This window comes from Equus asinus, chromosome 8, assembly GCF_041296235.1.
Source record: "Equus asinus isolate D_3611 breed Donkey chromosome 8, EquAss-T2T_v2, whole genome shotgun sequence".
Lineage (NCBI taxonomy): Eukaryota > Metazoa > Chordata > Mammalia > Perissodactyla > Equidae > Equus > Equus asinus.
The window spans coordinates 27,937,691-27,954,995 of NC_091797.1; the positions used below are offsets into that span (position 1 = coordinate 27,937,691).

At 40.8% G+C, this 17,305-nt stretch overlaps 1 protein-coding gene across 3 annotated transcripts in view; it reads left to right on the forward strand.

Annotated features, from left to right (window-relative positions):
- Positions 1-17,305, forward strand: part of STK38 (serine/threonine kinase 38) — a 112,036-nt gene that overhangs the window by 18,745 nt on the left and 75,986 nt on the right. For 2 of the 3 annotated variants that reach the window (XM_014830846.3, XM_014830847.3), the window contains exons 6-13: positions 887-1,010; positions 3,718-3,872; positions 7,434-7,536; positions 8,386-8,447; positions 14,464-14,581; positions 15,646-15,769; positions 15,972-16,067; positions 17,069-17,163. In XM_014830846.3, the coding sequence (XP_014686332.1) occupies positions 887-1,010; positions 3,718-3,872; positions 7,434-7,536; positions 8,386-8,447; positions 14,464-14,581; positions 15,646-15,769; positions 15,972-16,067; positions 17,069-17,163 (877 nt within the window). The remainder of the gene's footprint in view (positions 1-886; positions 1,011-3,717; positions 3,873-7,433; positions 7,537-8,385; positions 8,448-14,463; positions 14,582-15,645; positions 15,770-15,971; positions 16,068-17,068; positions 17,164-17,305) is intronic. The other variant, XM_070514998.1, reaches the window with a different exon arrangement.

A 17,305-nucleotide genomic window follows, 5' to 3' on the forward strand; every position in this document is an offset into this window, starting at 1 on the left:
AAGTGCTAGTTAGTGAACCTTGCTACATCTTTACCTCTCAACGTGTCGTGGAACTCCAGCCCTGGAGCATATGTTAAGACCGAAACCTCTATTGAGGATTGGACTGGGGCTTAATACATTTAGACCTGATTCAACCCAACTTTGCATCTTGTGACATTTATGTAAGAGGAGAGGGGGCAGGACTTGATAATGTGCAGCGGTGTTTTGATTACTATTATATATTTAAAGTAGATAAGGTAAATTTGATAATAAAACATTTTAATGAAGTAATTCTGCCAGTTCTCCCAAACCTTTGGCAACTTGAGCTCCTTGGCTAGATATTTCAGTAAAAGTAGAAAACTGGAAATGTCGTAAATTTGAATCTATAACTTTTCTTAGGTGTTCTTTTATTTCAATTCAGTAAGAATTGATTGAGCACATACTCTGTGCATAGCGGTGAACTGAAAGGTGTGGTATCATAGTATTCTGGAATTGTCAACCAGGGCACTGTCATCTCAGATATCATTGCAGACATGAACAGGACTTGTTTAGAGAGTCTCATCTTGAGGACTTATTTTTATCGTAAAAGATTATTAGAACAAAGAAATATGCAAAAGAATGGTAATTTTAACCAGAGGTTCAGTTTGTAGCACTATTAAAGTTGCCATTTGCATTAAAACCTTTCATTTTGCCATTTTTAAAGCCTTTCCTCACTCAAGTTTTCATCACCGAACACTTTCACGTCAAATGTTGCGTATTTTGAGTTAGCAGGTTTGCCTAAGCATAAATTAGATCTTTTGCATCACCACAGTTTGATACTCAAAACAGTATTTAAATTGTTTAAACAAATATACAGTCTAATAAAGCAGAGCAAGGCTTGTCATTAATCAACTGCGTATACCTCCAGGTTGGCCACATTCGTGCGGAGCGTGACATTCTAGTGGAGGCAGACAGTTTGTGGGTTGTGAAAATGTTCTATAGTTTTCAGGATAAGCTAAACCTCTACCTAATCATGGAGTTCCTGCCTGGAGGTAATTACTTGACGATGAAAGGTCATTTTTCCTTTTTGTTCTGTGGTTTCTCTTTCACGTCAGTTAACCCTCCTTTCTACTTTTAATCATGCTCACAAAGTTGCTTTCTATATCTTTTCTAGGTCTGTAAAGGAGGTCAGTAACCTGTCTGGTACTGGGGTGCCTTACTACAATTCTTAGTGCCATAAAAGTAACCTTCTCATTCATTCTCATGATTTCAGATGGACGTTTCTTTCTTTTTCTTTTTAAATACATAGGAGTAAAACTAGGGACTCTGCTTGCTCTCCAGTCAGTGGGAATCATGTATAATCAGTTACCTAAGTGACAAAATTGAAGCTATGACATTCTTTGCTTCAACATTTTTGTTTCTTTTTCTATACAAGGAGTGACTTTCTCATTACCTATATTAGTAGCCAGAATCAATGTCTCATTTCTTCCTTTTTTTTTTTTTTTTTTTGCTGTGGAAGATTCACCCTGTGCTAACATCTGTGCCAATCTTCCTCTGTTTTTTTGTGTGTGGGTCACCGCCACAACATGACTGCCAATGAATGGTGTAGGTCCGTGCCTGGAAACTGAACCCAGGCTGCCAAAGCAGAGCACTCCAAACTTAACCACTAGGCCGCAGGGCCCACCTCTCAATGTATCTTTTATGAGATTTTGAGTTTTATGTAATTCAGCATGTGCATCTCCTAAGACAGCTCCAGAGTAAACCCAGAACAGAACATACCATCTGTTCTGTGGAACACAGTCTGTTTCCCAGGGAGCAGATGAACTGTGAGCAAACTCTGGTGGGAAAAAAAGAAAACTTTCTTTTTTGGTTCTATAGCAAAGCAAATAGAATTGTGGCATAATATTTTGATCATGTGACAACCTTTAGTTTAGATCTAGGGTCATGAATAATTTTTTATTAAAAATTGATGAAAGTTAGAAAAGAGTCTGGTAGAATGAGGAGAAACTTTTTTTTTTCTTCCTGCTTTTTTCCCCTCCCCAAATCCCCCCAGTACATAGTTGTATATTTTTAGTTGTGGATCCTTCTAGTTGTGGCATGTGGGACGCCACTTCATCATGGCCTAATGAGCGATGCCATGTCCGCGCCCAGGATCCAAACCCTGGGCCACTGAAGCGGAGCCCGTGAATGTAACCACTTGGCCACAGGGCCAGCCCCTAGAATGAGGAGAAACTTTTTAACATTTAAATATCAGTTCTTCATTAGGTGTTAGAACCAGCTCAGTCACCAGCCCCTTGACGTGTGTCTCCTCAAACCTTACATGCACCATCTTCCATAGCTTCTCGTGTCTCCTGGGCCCTGCCCTCTGCACTCAGTGGAGCTGGCCCGCAGAGCCGTATAGCATCTGGCCTGAGCTCTCTGATTTTCTGGGCCAGCTCACACAGGTGAGGCCCCTGGCTGCTCTCCTGGGCCACAGAGCTATGGCCACACAGCCCCCTTAGAGCCTGCCTGAGTGCAGCACCCCCATGCCTCTGGTGTGCCTTCAGAATGAATATGTGGCTGCCAGGAATGATTATGGAATCATATTTTCCAAGTCTTGAGTCAAAAAAGAGAGCATTTTAATAAACGGTTTAATTTTTGTCTGAAGGCAAAATACCCACTTTTCTCTAAGAATACAAAAATTCCCCCAAAGTTACAAATGAAATGAAATTCAAAAAGCAACATGATGCTCTATTAAAATCAGAGGTTTCTTTCTCTTTTCCCTGTTTCTAACATAAATGGCTTTATATGAGATACAAACTGAATCTTTCCTGTTTCTCTTAGCTTTAAACTGCTTATACATATTTTCTTTGCTTTACTTTTGTCTAACCATTGAGTTAGGATCAGAATCTTTTTTCACCATTTTGTGTTGCTGGTATTAAGCAGAAATAATTAAATTTTGACTTTGCAGACAACTAAGGAGGTTACCTTTTAACTGCTAAAATACTGGTGTTGTGTTGTAAAAGTTGCATAAAGCCTGTTGGTGTGTATTTAAATACCTGTGAGAAGACACGGGAGAGAAACAGCCCGCTGGTCTTGGGAGGGGTTCAGTGTGCACTTGGGGGAGGCAGCTGTTACACAGTCCAGTATGTAGTGTTGTCAGTTCCTTTGTAGCTTTTGTTGACTAACCCTTTGCTACCTAAATCCCACATTTTTATTTGTTTGTGTTCTGGTGTTTTGTGAATAGACATTGGAGAGCTTTTTTTTTTAGCCTTGCCAAACGTTTATGTTTTTGTTTGGCTTGTCACCTCTCTGTGCAACGGCAGTCTGACCTATCTGGAAGAGCCGTTTGCTTCTAGGTAGTAGAGAGGTTTGCAGATATTTGTACAGACAAAGTGAAAAGTAAAGTAGTCTTTTTCCCAAGTCCAAAAAATTATCATAAGCAAATTTACTTCTTTTTTTTTAACCTGAGAGAAATTTCCTTTTTTTCTCCCAAGTAAAATAGAAATCACAACTTAGTGGTCAGCATCAGTTAGGTCAGGGGAAAGTGCTTTGCTCTCCATGGCTGTGAATTTGAGCTTTTCAGAGTTAGAAACTACTTCCCATTTCCCCCTATATCAGCAGTGTGGGTCACTCTCTGGAACAGTTTTGCAGTGCCTTATGTTGGCAGATAGGAAAGACCTGTCTGAAACTGGCACTTACTCATGTGTTGTTTTGTGTGTGTGTGTGTGTGTGTGTGTGTATGTATGTGTGTGTGGTGGCTTTGTGTCTTGTTTCTAGGGGACATGATGACCCTATTGATGAAAAAGGATACCCTGACAGAAGAGGAGACTCAGTTTTATATCGCAGAAACAGTATTAGCCATAGACTCCATTCACCAGCTTGGATTTATCCACAGAGACATCAAACCAGACAACCTTCTTCTGGACAGCAAGGTACCGTGAGGGGTGGGGCATGCCCACTGTATCTTTAACGACCTGAGCGGCTGCCTCTGCCTTACCGCCTGTGCCACTTGTAATCACAGTAGGGTAGCTGTGAACTATCTTGTGTATTTTTCTTTTTTTACAGGTAAGTTTGCTGTTACTTCCTTTCTCTGAAAGCCTTATGATTCTATAATTTGATTGAATGTTCCTCTTAAAAACAAAGGACATTTTTGAAAATCATTAAGAGTAAAATTGATTTAGGTTGTTTTGTAATAAAACCAAAGATAGTCATCTTGTCTTAGCATGTAATTAAGTATCCTAATGTGTCACCTATGGAGAACCCCTCTGCTGGTCAGCCTCATCATTAGGGAGGAGTCCAGCCAAGAACCAGGAAGTGAGGCAAGACAACAACAATCTGTGACAAAGTTCGGGTTCTAAATCATACGACATCTGCTCAAAGAAGAGTCCTGCTCAGCCTCTTTAATGGCTTCTTTACGTTTATATTCAGACATGCACATGAGCTTAGCTGCTTGGTTCTTAAGCTCACAGCAACTTAGAAGAGAATCCGTGGGCTGCTAAACTGCTGGATACCCCTTGGCAAGTCTCTCCACTGCCTGGACCTTGCTTATCTATAAAGCGAGTATATGTATTGGTCCAGAGAAGCTCCAAAGTCCCTTCCAGGTCTAAAATTCTAGACTTTTCTGTTCTTTTAACACAGGATTGTTGTCTTGACTGAATTTTTTTTTCTTTTTTTGTGGAAGATTAGCCCTGAGCTAACATCTGCTGCCAATTCTCCTCTTTTTGCTAAGGAAGCCTGGCCCTGAGCTAACATCCGTGCCCATCTTCCTCTACTTTCTATGTGGGACACATACCACAGCATAGCTTGCCAAGCGGTGCCATGTCCACGTCTGGGATCCAAACCAGCGAACCCTGAGCCACCGAAGTGGAACGTGCGAACTTAACCACTGTACCACCAGGCTGGCCTCTGAATTTTTCTTTTAAGTAGAAAAGTAAATTTAATTTCTAGAGTGTTTTTCTTTCTTGCTGTCTTTTGCTAACTTTCTTGCTGTTTTAAAAAACCTGAAATTTTGGTTTACTTACTTTGAAAGCTTTTATCTTTCTGTTTCAAGAGGGCAGGAGCTTTGTCAGATAATTTCTTTTGGTTAATAGCTTTTTTCTTCATTATAAGAATAATGTACATACATAATAGAGAATTTGAACAATACAGAGAGTTGTAAAGAAGAAAAATACCAGGGCCACCCTGAGGCAAAGTGGTTAAGTTCACATGCTCTGCTTCGGTGGCCTGTGGTTTGTTGGTTCGGATCCCAGGTGCAGACCTACACACCACTCGTCAAGCCATGCTGTGGCAGCATCCCACATACAAAATAGAGGAAGACTGGCACAGATGTTAGCTCAGGGACAATCTTCCTCAAGCAAAAAGAGGAAGATTGGCAATGGATGTTAGCTCAGGGCCAATCTTCCTCACCAAAAAAAGAAGAAGAAAAATACCTAAAAGCTAATTGTTCAAAGATAACTACTATTTTGGTATAATAGCCTCAATACCTTTTCTGTTTGTGTCAATAATTTATATACAGTTAGCATCCTAAAAGTAAATAGCTTCGTATTCTGCTTTTAAAGTGTTGGTGTATCTGAGAGTATTTTTCTATGTCATTAAGTTCAGGTACATTTTCAGTAAAGCACTGGCTCTACTTTGTGTGGTCATGTACCCAAGGTGTGTCAGTGCTGGCTTACTTCTACCCTGTAGTCTCTGGTCAGGTCCAGCAAATGTACTGAAGGCCAAGAACTTGAGGACTCAATCTAGCTGAGAAGTGGGGAGCCCTGTTAGGTGTAGATTTGCTTTCTACAATATGCTAGCCCAGACTTGTAGAAAAACGTGCTCATAAGTGAGCTCATTTGTATTCAGCCATATAGATTGCAGAAGTGAAAATGCAAAAGTTTTGAGTTCCTGCTGTATAAAGGTATTTATTTATTCAGAATAAAGCTACAGAATTCCCTGACATTCTACGGTTGAATAGCATTTGCTCCAGGCACTGCTTTTCAAGACACACTTCTTTCTTAGAAGTATCCAGGTAAAACATGTAATTATGAGAACTATAAATTAAACTCTGTTCCTTAGTTTGTAGAACAAAGTATTTGCAAATCTGAAAAAAAAGGTACCAGTTTAGTAGGCTCAAAGCTGTCTTTGGCAGTTTATTGCACACACCTGTGTGTACACACACACCCACACACACAGCAAATCTAATAGGATTTCTTTAAAAACAAAACAAAATAATACCTGACCCATCTGAACAGGGCTTCTGTAGCCTTGTACCCTGGGAAGTTTGTGTGTTAAGCCCTGAGGATGTCCTGAAGGAAGATGGCATCACGGAAAGACCATAGATGTTGAAGTCATTGAGGCTCAAGCTTCGGCCACACTACTTCTAATTGTGTGACCATGAGCAGTGTAGATTCCTGAGTGTCAGGATTCCCTCCTCTATTTTTGGTTTTATTTCCTTGTATACTTAAAATTTCTCTACCCCAAGAACACCTACCTCTCCCTTAGGGCTGGTTATGTGCCAAGCACCAGCTTGGGAGCCTTACACACGTTCATTCTCATCATTCCTGACAGGAGGATATTATCAGCCCCATTTTCCTGTGAGACTGAGGGGTTGCAGAGGTTAGGTAATCCTGGTGTGGGGAGGAAGAACGTGGATTGATTTCTGGCTTGGGTTCTGCCATTTCACCAGCAAGCCATTTAATGACTCTGAGTCTGTGAAGTGCGGCTTAAGAGTTATAACTGAGACAGCACATTTAAAGCCTGGTGCCTGGTTCATAGGAGGTGTGAATTTTCCTTGAAGAGAATGATAAAGTTTGAGACTTGTGATTGGAATACAGTATGGCAACATTTATCAAGAACTGTGCAGTTAAGTTTATTCCCTTTGTCTTTGGAATAATTTATTCCTTGGAATTTATCCTAATGAAATTAATTCAAGAGAAGAAGCTATGTGAACAAAGATTTGTTCATTTACTCATCATTTAACAACCATTTATTTAGACCATCTTCTGTACTATGTGTGGTTAGGGTTGGGAACACAGGCCCTGTCTGTCACAGGAGTACTTATAATCCATATTACATGAGAGTGAAGAATCAGAACTTGAGTAGGCACCCGGTATTAGGGGGATTATTAAACAAAGAAGTACTAAGTCAATTGAATATTACGTAGACATTAAAAATGGTAATTTTGAAGACCATATAGAAACACAGAGAAATATTTGATTGAGTTAGTTTAAGAAGTAGTAAAATTAGATGCTATGGAGGGTTCAATGATGTTTAAAAGTTTATATTTGGACAGAAACAAAGATAATGTGCAAAAATGAAAATACTTTTATTAGTATAGTAGGATTTGGGGTGATCTTTACAAAATTTATTTGCTATTATATATGTATTTCCCTGTAGTAAAAAAAAAAAGCAGCATACTTTGGCTGTGGCGCTATAATGGATACTGTAAGGAGCTGGACAAGATAATGTTCTGTTCCACATCCCTGGATGACCTTGTTTCTTCTTCCCCACAGGGCCATGTGAAACTTTCTGACTTTGGCCTTTGCACAGGATTGAAAAAAGCACATAGGACAGAATTTTATAGGAATCTGAACCACAGCCTCCCCAGTGATTTCAGTAAGTGTAACAGTGATGTTAGCCTTTTTATCCCTTAACTGGGCTGAGAAGAGCTGTTCCCCTGGTAACTAAAATGTGCGGGACAGGTTAGGAGCGTCTCACAGCATGTCCTGAGAGAATGAAAATGCTTTCCCAGGTTTGACTGCCATTTGTATTATAAGGTGAGGCAAGATGAGTGCTACCAAATGTGTTAAGGCAGATGTTGAAAAGTGCTTTGTTTGGAGCTCTGCTGAGGTTACTGGGGATGAATATGGGGCAGGCAAGCAAAAGTAGGAGAGGAAAACGTCCTGAGAACAATCCAGCTTAGATTTATCCTAGGCGCCTCTTTCAGTTGTGACAGAAAGAAATTTATCTTTATGAGTGTTGTTTCATTGAAGCACTATCAAACCATTGAAATTATGTAGTCAAATTACAGTTCATCCTAGAGAAGCTGATGTCAAATGTGGATTCGAAATTCAGAAGTCTCTGATTATGTAGCAATGACTGCTCTTGAAAATTTGATGGTAATTTTGAGAGATTGTGAATGTTTTAGGCCACTTGGGGCCTTTGCTTCTGAGGAGACTGAATTCCTGTAATTCTGCTTAAGGCCTACCTGTCTGTCTCCTCTCTGGCTGCGTGGTCCACGTGGGAGTGCTGCTCACAGCTCTCCTTGTGTGATTCTTTGAGTTAATGCTTTAGAGCCCCTGATTTGGGTCTGTACACTTGCGGGTAGTGTGTCATCCAGAGTTATCGCTCTATAGGCAGAAAAGCAGCGGGTCTGTGGGTCTCATATGGCTTGAACCAGAGCCTAAAAAAACAGTAAACATTCCTGTCTGAACTTGGGTTAGAATTTCTTTTCTCTACTTTTAGCTTTCCAGAACATGAATTCCAAAAGGAAAGCAGAAACTTGGAAAAGAAATAGACGTCAGCTAGTAAGTAATATCTGTGGCTTCTTAAATGCTACAAACCTAGTATGAATAAGATAAAATATGCAAATTTGCGTTTGATAAATGTTTGCAGCATATCTATCCCTTACTTTTAAGATTAGCTTAACAGAGCAGTGTCATTATGTCAATAGCAGCAGAAGTAATCTTCTGAAGGAGGGCAGATAATATTAGGTTGTTTTGGTTGTGATGTTTTCAGTGGATGACCTCATTCTGACTTTTTACATGGGTGACAACCCTTTTTCTTCTTGTTGCATCTTTTCCCTCTTTTTCGGGTGGTAAAGGTGTTTTATTTAAGCTGGAGCTCTCTTAAAAGGAAACTAAGTGCAAACGCCCACCCAGAGCTTTAGGAGCGAGCAGTAGTTCTCAAACTTTTAGAATTTCGATTCGCTTAGGTGAGTCAAGACTCCTCAGCTCATGCGCTCCACCCTTTCCTACTTCGAGGTGGAAAAAAGAACTTGGTGATAAAAATTGGAGAAAAATGTAAGGGAAATGTTTATTGCTTGCTTTATGAGTATTTGAGTATATACACATAAAATTATGCCCCACAAGCTTAAAAATAAGAAACATTATTGCATTTACCTTGATAGTACATTAGAAGTTATTTAAATAGTACAAATTCGCCAGTGAAATATTGCTATCTAGGCAAACTTTTATTCCGATCTATTGGTTCATATTTGAAGTTGAATATACATGTCCCAATGTGTAGTTATTGGAAAATTATTGACCAGAGATAATAAAAATGTGTATCACTCTGTACTTAGGCTTTGCTCAAAACCCATGGCAAATGAAATTGATGATGATAAAGCTAAACTAACGTTTGGTCACTAGAAAGCAAGAGTAACAGTATGGAAGACTATGACTAATTTGGAGTGATGATCATGCCTGTGTATTAATCTGGGAATGATGGCACTTCTGCTTGTCAGTGTATTCAAAAGTAACTTGATGGGTTTGCCAAATACTGTGTTTTGGCCAGACTTCTGAGTAAAATACTGAATTAGAGTTTTCTGTAGTATCCTTAATAACTCTCTGTAGTTCACTAGTAAGTAGCTGTCAGTCGTATGTGGAAATGGGAGCCTGTAGGATTGTTTAAGAAAGAATGAAAGGAAAGGCTTGCATTGTGATTATTTGAGGCCCATCAGTGGGCCTTAGACCAAGCTTTGAGTATTATGATTTTTTATCTTAAACCTGGCCCTGGGAGAGGCATTAACTTAAACCGAACACTTTTGGAGATGCAGTAACTGAAATTAATCTTTGATATCTTTTTTCTAGTATTAACTTGGGGATACTTAAGTTTGGTATAGTCACATCATAGTCTCCTTTCTCTAGGAGCTGTGATACTCTTTAAATGTCTAAATTCTGTATTTGGTTGCAAAACTGTTTATATGGCTTGTTGAGGGTTAGGGGACATCAGGAACAAATGTGTCAGATGCTCCTGTTATGTCTCTTCATGGAGCAGTAGATCTTAACCTTGGCTGCACGTCAGAATCACCTGGGGAACTTCAAGAACGTGCTGCTATCTGAGTCCCAACCCCAGAGATTCTGATTCAGTGGTTCGGGGTATACAGTCTCGGTATCTGATTTTTAAAGGACTCTGGGTCATTCTACTGTGCGTTGAAGGTTGAGACCCTCCACTGAAGGGACTGTTTCTTAAACAGTATCTCCTGCCTCATTGAGAAACTGATAGTAACCTGTGTTTTGGAAGCTAACAAAAGGTAGGGAATCTTCTGTGTTTTTTGTTTTTTTTTTAAAGCAAGCCAAGATTTAACCTTTGGCCACTGTGCTAATATTTATTTTGGGGTAATTAAGCTTAAATACCTTAAATTATCCTTATACTCTGAGACCAGCTTTATGCTCTTTGACGTGTACCAAAGTGTCACGGGAGACTTACTGGGAGCCACTTATGGGTCTGAGAGGAAGGAGATTTTACAATTTCCAAATTTGGAGTTAAATGTCCTTTAATAGTTTAAGATGTTTTGTTTTTGTTTTTTTTTTTTAAAGATTTTATTTTTCCTTTTTCTCCCCAAAGCCCCCCAGTACATAGTTGTATATTCTTCGTTGTGGGTCCTTCTAGTTGTGGCATGTGGGACGCTGCCTCAGCGTGGTTTGATGAGCAGTGCCATGTCCGCGCCCAGGATTCGAACCAACGAAACACTGGGCCGCCTGCAGCGGAGCGCGCCAACTTAACCACTCGGCCACGGGGCCAGCCCCAAGTTTAAGATGTTTTTTAAAAAACATCTGAATAAACTAAGGTTCTCAGCTGTGATTAAGGTTTTTCCCTTTTTATTCCACCTACAGTAGAAATGGAAAAGTATTAAGGTCATTGTCATGTTACCTCTTTTGATAACTTGAAGAAAATAAAGCCACCCATTAGCCTTCAAAAGGTCAGTTAACCCTGTGCTTTTGACTTTTCGTGTATGATCCCATTCAACTAGCACAAAGTGGAAGGTTAATATTAGTTAATGCTTAATATAAATTTACAGCTCTAGGTTAAGCCTAACGTATATAATTGCTCACGCAGTCCATTACTTTTCAGTCCACTGAGAATCACTGAAAGAAGTAGAGGCTTTAGCTTCCCTCGTTGGCTGCTTCAGTCATATTGTAATGTTTTAAATAGCTCTGTGGTCCTGAGTAACCTGAGGCCCTAGTAACTGCTTAGGAAATAGGTATGAGTCAGCTTTAAGTTCTGAAACCAGAGGTAAGAGATGAAGTACATCCATCTTTGTCAGTTTATTTTTTTTCAGTGTAGAGTTTACAGAAGTGATTAAGTAGGAAATTAAATTGCTATATTTCCCCTAAAATCCTATATGAAATCATAAGTTGGAACATATCACGTGTTTGAAATGACTATTAACAACCAGCAAAGCTCTTTTAGAGTGCAGCTCTAATTGGCGCTGTAAATACCCAGACAACAAAAGGAAAAAGAAGAGTGCAGATTTGAGGTATTGGGAGCCTGGAGTTAGAGAACACCTGGGTGTGGAAAACAGACACAAGTTTGGGAAGGGGCAGTCCCTAGATTAGAAGTCCCTACTGCCCGGTACTGTCAGTGCTGGCAAACACGAGTGGGCTCCCAGAGCGGGACTCTAGTTCCCAGAGTGAAAACATTACCTTAGTGCATGGGTTTGAGCCTGCTGTTGGCTATAGTTTATAACTCCCAGAGATTTTTTAACGCCTTGGTATCTTGAAGGAATTATTTTCCTGTGGCAGTAGATCTCGATTTTATAATAAAAATCTTTGAACAAATAAGGTTTACTTAACATTCAGTTATGCTGGAATAAATCCAGTCTCTAAATTGAAGGGTTTTTGTAGTTTCTTAACTTTTATAATTAGAATGAAAATACTTTGTTTCTTGGGGAGGACCCAATCCATGTTTCAGATGTTAAAGCTTTAAAGAGAACAATTGGCATTTATGTTATTAAATATATGTATTTAAAAGAAAACAATGTACAGTTATCTATATGGAAAAAATGGATTCCTACCTTACAGTATACACAGAAATAAATTGTAGATGGAAAATAAAACTTTAAAAATTTTACAGGGCCGGCCCGGTGGCGTAGTAGTTAAGTTTGTGTGCTCTGCTTCAGTGGCCCAGGGTTCGCAGGTTCGGATCCTGGGTGCGGACCTACCATTCCTTATCATGCCGTGCTATGGCGGCCTCCTGTATAAACTAGAGGAAGATTGGCACAGATGTTAGCTCAGCACCAATCTTCCTCAAGCAAAAAGTGGAAGATTGGCAACAGATGTTAGCTTAGGGCCAATAATCTTCCTCACATTAAAAAAAACCCTTTAAAAATTTTAGAAGAAAATACAGGGCAATATCTTTATGACCTCGGAGTAAGGAAGGATTTCTTGAATAAGATACAAGAAGTACAAATCATAAATGAAAATTTTACCATTTTAAAGGAAAAAAAAATCCTTCTGTATATTGAAAGACATAAACAAATGAAAAGACAAGCCACATGGTCCAAGTACTTTGGAATTATCTTCCAGTTCATGTGCACACCCTGCTATCCGGCAGTTCTACCCTAGTCGTATGCCCCGGAGAAACTCTTGCACCTGTGAATCAAGAGATATGTATAAGAAAGTTCATTGCATTTTTGTAATAGCGAAAAACTGGAAATAACCTATTGTCCGTTGACAGCAAAATGGTTACGTTCTGGAATAGAATATTTTAGAGCAGTGAAAACAAAGGAGATGAACAGGAATTCACAGAAAAAAGACCTGAATAGCTAATTAACATATGAGAATGTGCTCAATCTTGCCAGAAATAAAGGAAATGCAAATTAAAGCAACAAGATCCCATTTCATATTCACATTGGTAAAAATGAAAAAGTCTGACAAAGCCAAGCGTTGGTGGGATGTGGAACACCAGGAGCTCATCCCTACTAGGGGCGTTTGCATAGGTGTAGCCACTTTGGAGGACAATTGGAAGATGTCTAATTAAGTTGAAGATGCTCATAACGCAAGACCCAGCCATGCTGCTTCTAGTATATCCTCTAGAGAAATTTTTGCGGATTGTGTAGGAGGTGTTACAGAATGTTTATTCAGGTGTTATTTGTCATAGTGAAACTTTGGAAGCAACATAAGTGTCCGTTTACCAGAGAATGGATCAAAAACATTGTGACTTGTATAATGGAGTAATTGTGTACAGCAGTGAAATGGGTGAACTGGAGCTACATGAGTAAATCTCAAAAGCATAATGTTGAGTAAAAAAAGCACGTTGCAGGGCCAGCCCCATGGCCAAGTGGTTAAGTTTGGTGCACTCTGTTTCGGAGGCCCAGGTTTGGTTCCTGGGTGCAGACCTATGCCACTCGTCAGTGGCCATGCTGTGGCAGTGACCCACATACAACATAGAGGAAGATTGGCAACAGATGTTAGCTCAGGGCAGACATCTTCCTCAGGAAAAACAAAAACAGGACAAGTTGTAGAAGCCCTTTATTAAAAGCTAAAATCTACAAGAAGTGATAGGTCATTTGGACAAGCAGGGCGCAGCAACTTCAGGGTGGTTTCCACCTCAGGAGGAAGGCAGAGGGACTCGCTGGCTTTAATCGTTTCTCTAGTTTCGTTTCTTGTAAAAAGACACATGATCTGAGACAAATAGACATGTTATTAACCTCTCTTTAATATGGGTGATGGGTAGCCGTGTGTTATATTGTCTGTGCTTTTTCTCCTGCATATTTGCAGTATTCCTAATATTTTTAAAGACAGCGCAGCTGTAATTTGTAATGTTAGGAGTGACACACTGTTGAGAGCACCTAGGTTTGGGCCTTCTGGGGGTAAAGCCTCAAGTGCGGTGCACAGGGGGAGGTGCTGCCCGGGCCTCCCCACAGCGCTGCAGTCCTGTGTGCGCGAGCAGAGTGCTGGGGCTCAGCAAATACTCCTCTGAGAACTTTTGACATCGCTGATTAGGTTTAGTAAATAGACATTCATAAATCTTTAACCTATAGGCGATAACTTTAGCTTTTGATAATAAAGCTTCCCTTTATGATTTTCTCAAATCAAAGAATATATATGGTGCAAAGAGGGATGATTTGGAGCAAGATATTTAATTTCCAAATGGGGCTCTGCCACTGAACTAGTCTGAGGCCTTGCGGAAAGCTCTTTTGGGCATCAGATTTTTTATCTACAAAGTTGAGCTATTAACGTCCTTTTTGCTGAATTTTGTCAGGACTTAAACAGGCTCATAAACATATAAGAAGTACAGAGCCTGGCACTCACTGGGTGCTCAGTAAGTTGTGGTACTAGTAGTTAGGACACGTACCTTTGACCTAGTGAACTGTGGGCTTTGGCTATATGTAGGAAGATCCCTTGCTCACTGACAAAGCTTTATTGTTCATTTTGGAAGTGCTCTGGCAAATCAGACTTGCTGTTAAGCTACTGAGCCGTCCTGCTTATTTAGTTTGTGGGTAGCTCTAGGTGATACCTGAAGCCTTAGGTGTCTAGAACAGAACTCTGGGCACCCGACTGCCTGCTGGGCCTCCCTGACGTGTGGTACGTGTTTCAGGCCTTCTCCACAGTAGGCACTCCTGACTACATTGCTCCCGAGGTGTTCATGCAGACCGGGTACAACAAGCTCTGTGATTGGTGGTCGCTTGGGGTGATCATGTATGAGATGCTCATCGGTAAGTTGCATGCCTTCAGAGGGCTCTTTCTGTGCAGCCAGGAAAGATTCTTGCATTGTTAATAGACTCTTTCAACTGCGGGTGATCTAAGCACTTTCCTTCCTGTGGTTTCAAAGTGAAGTTTCCTAGGGAGAAGACTCTTGGCCGTCAAATGTACCCCACCATATCCTCTGGCTTACTGGCATCCTGTGGTTGCTTTGCTGATCATCTGTCATGTTTTTCTTCTACTTTTTCATCTTCTCCATCTAGTAGCTCTTTCAGTCACTGGCATTTATTAAACGTCTATTGTATGCAGAGAACTTTAGGCATTCCCTCACAAACTCTTCTTATTTGCTGTTCACTTTCTCTCTCAAAGCCTTCAAAGCATGGAACCCCCTGGCCTTTCTCCCTCCTATTTGGATGGTGTGTCTGTGTATCTGGGGGACACATCTGTGGGTGTGGTCATATGCGCAAAAGCACTAGGAGAGTAAGTAGGTCTGTGGTGGCACTGAGTGAGTCTTTGTGGATGACTGCTGCGGTATCTGGAGCCTTGTCTTCGGAGACATTGGGTGGCTGCCTGTGGAGACGATGTAGTTTGTGGCGGCCAGGTAGAGGAATACGGCGTGTGAGTATCCTCTTGCCTGTAGTTCTCAAAAAGAGGCCTGGTGGTCACTTTTAAAACCTATGCTTTCGTCTTACTCAACTTGTTTGGCACTTTACCCACATAAGGCTATTCCGAGACTGGAGTAATTTCTTAATGGTGCTATTTCATGCTTTGATTTCTCCTTTGGGCACAGTGATACCCACATCTGCACCTCTGCTTATGTCCTCCTTTCTTTTCCCAGCTTCAGCTGTTAGCTGACTCCTTAGTTACCAGAAGTACAACTTCATTTTGGGTTTAGAAGTTTGGGGGGAAATCAAAAATTGCTTTAGATGTTTTCTGGTATGAGTGGAAATGCTGTCCATGTCATGGAGGGAAGGACATATGGGGTCATTAAAGATGTATAGAATCATATTATGGAGAATAGTCTGTCGGATTCGAGGTCCTGGGATGCAGAGGCTCCGAAGTTCCTTTTTGATTGCAGGCTACCCACCTTTCTGTTCTGAGACCCCTCAAGAGACATACAAGAAGGTGATGAACTGGAAAGAAACTTTGACTTTTCCTCCAGAAGTTCCTATCTCTGAGAAAGCCAAGGATCTAATTTTGAGGTATCAGTCAGAAATACCTCCCCTGCCCCCCCACTTAGGCTTTTTGACATGAAGGAATCCATTTTTTTTAAACTTTCATCATTTATCCTGGATCTGTCCCCTGCTTCTTACCATTCCTCTCTTTAAAACAAAGGGAGGTTATTCCTTTTCTTTTTCTCAGGAGACTCCCTGAGGTGTGCTGAAAGGCCTCTGTCTTTTCCAGATTCTGCTGTGAATGGGAACATAGAATTGGAGCCCCTGGAGTTGAGGAAATCAAAAGTAATTCTTTTTTTGAAGGCGTTGACTGGGACCATATCAGGTATATCTCTATGAAAGCTTTCAGGATTATTTCAGAAAGGCTGTAGTTGGCTTAATACTGTCTTGGAAGCACTATTACTGGTAAGCCAAGTAAGAGAAGAGAGCTGCTTAGAAATTCAGGTTCTCTTCTTGATTTTCATTCATGGTGAGGATTGAGAGTTGAGGCTTCCTGTCGGCCATGTGCCATGGGATATGTTGAAGCCCTCAGTTATTTCCAAAGGGAAGTGACCTTTGGGTCCCATGGTGAAGGGAGCATCTAAGAAGCAGGTTGCCATTGCTTTTACCTGGAACACACAAACCTCTCTGCTGTTGGGGGCCACCAGCAGGACTGTCCTTGCCCACAGGGTAGGGGCTATCACTGGGAGAGAGAGAAGGAAGAAAGGAGTGGAAGAAGGATTGGGGTGGGCAGTGGTGCAGGCGGGGAGTGGTGAGGGAGAGTGAAAATTGTCATGGCGGGGGTTGTAGAGTGCTGTCAATGGTGACGAGACCCCGTACCACCTGATGTGTCTCAGACCCTCTTACTCAGCATTCATTGGTTGCTAAACAGAAGATGAAACTGCTGTCACCTCTTTGATAATCGTGTTCTGATTTGTTCCCTTTGTCTCCCGTGTGCTGCATTTTTAGCCACCCTACTCATTGGCGCCTCTGGTAGAAGAAGGCCAGAGCCCTACGTGAGGGGACACTGAGAGGTTCAGTTTCCCTTTTTAGCAGACAGGGCAGGCCATCAAGGGGAGTGCAGTAACTTGGGATTTAAATTTCTCATTATTTTTGTCTTTCTTCTTAGCTATGAATATTTATATTTTTTCATCGTAACTTATTTTTTGTTTGGATGTAGTCAGTTGGCGTGGTTGGTCAGTGGTCATGAGCTTTTCAGAGAAAGTAAATGCTGCCAGCCAGTGGATAGTCCTCTCATGTCAGACCAGGCGTCTTTTCTGGAGAAGGCTTGGTTATGATCACATGATTACTAACCATAGTAATGTGTGGCATGTCTGTTCTTGGCAGAGAGAGGCCTGCTGCAATATCTATTGAAATCAAAAGCATTGATGATACCTCAAACTTCGATGAGTTTCCAGAATCTGATATTCTTAAGCCAACAGGTAATACCACCTAACTGCCTCCCGCTGCCTTATAAGTCCATTATTTCCTCCCAATTTAGGATGATGTTTACAAATTAGGATAGGGAACATGGAGGGAACCTCGGTTCCTCGGGTTCTTTGTAAGTATTTTTCCAGTGCTAAT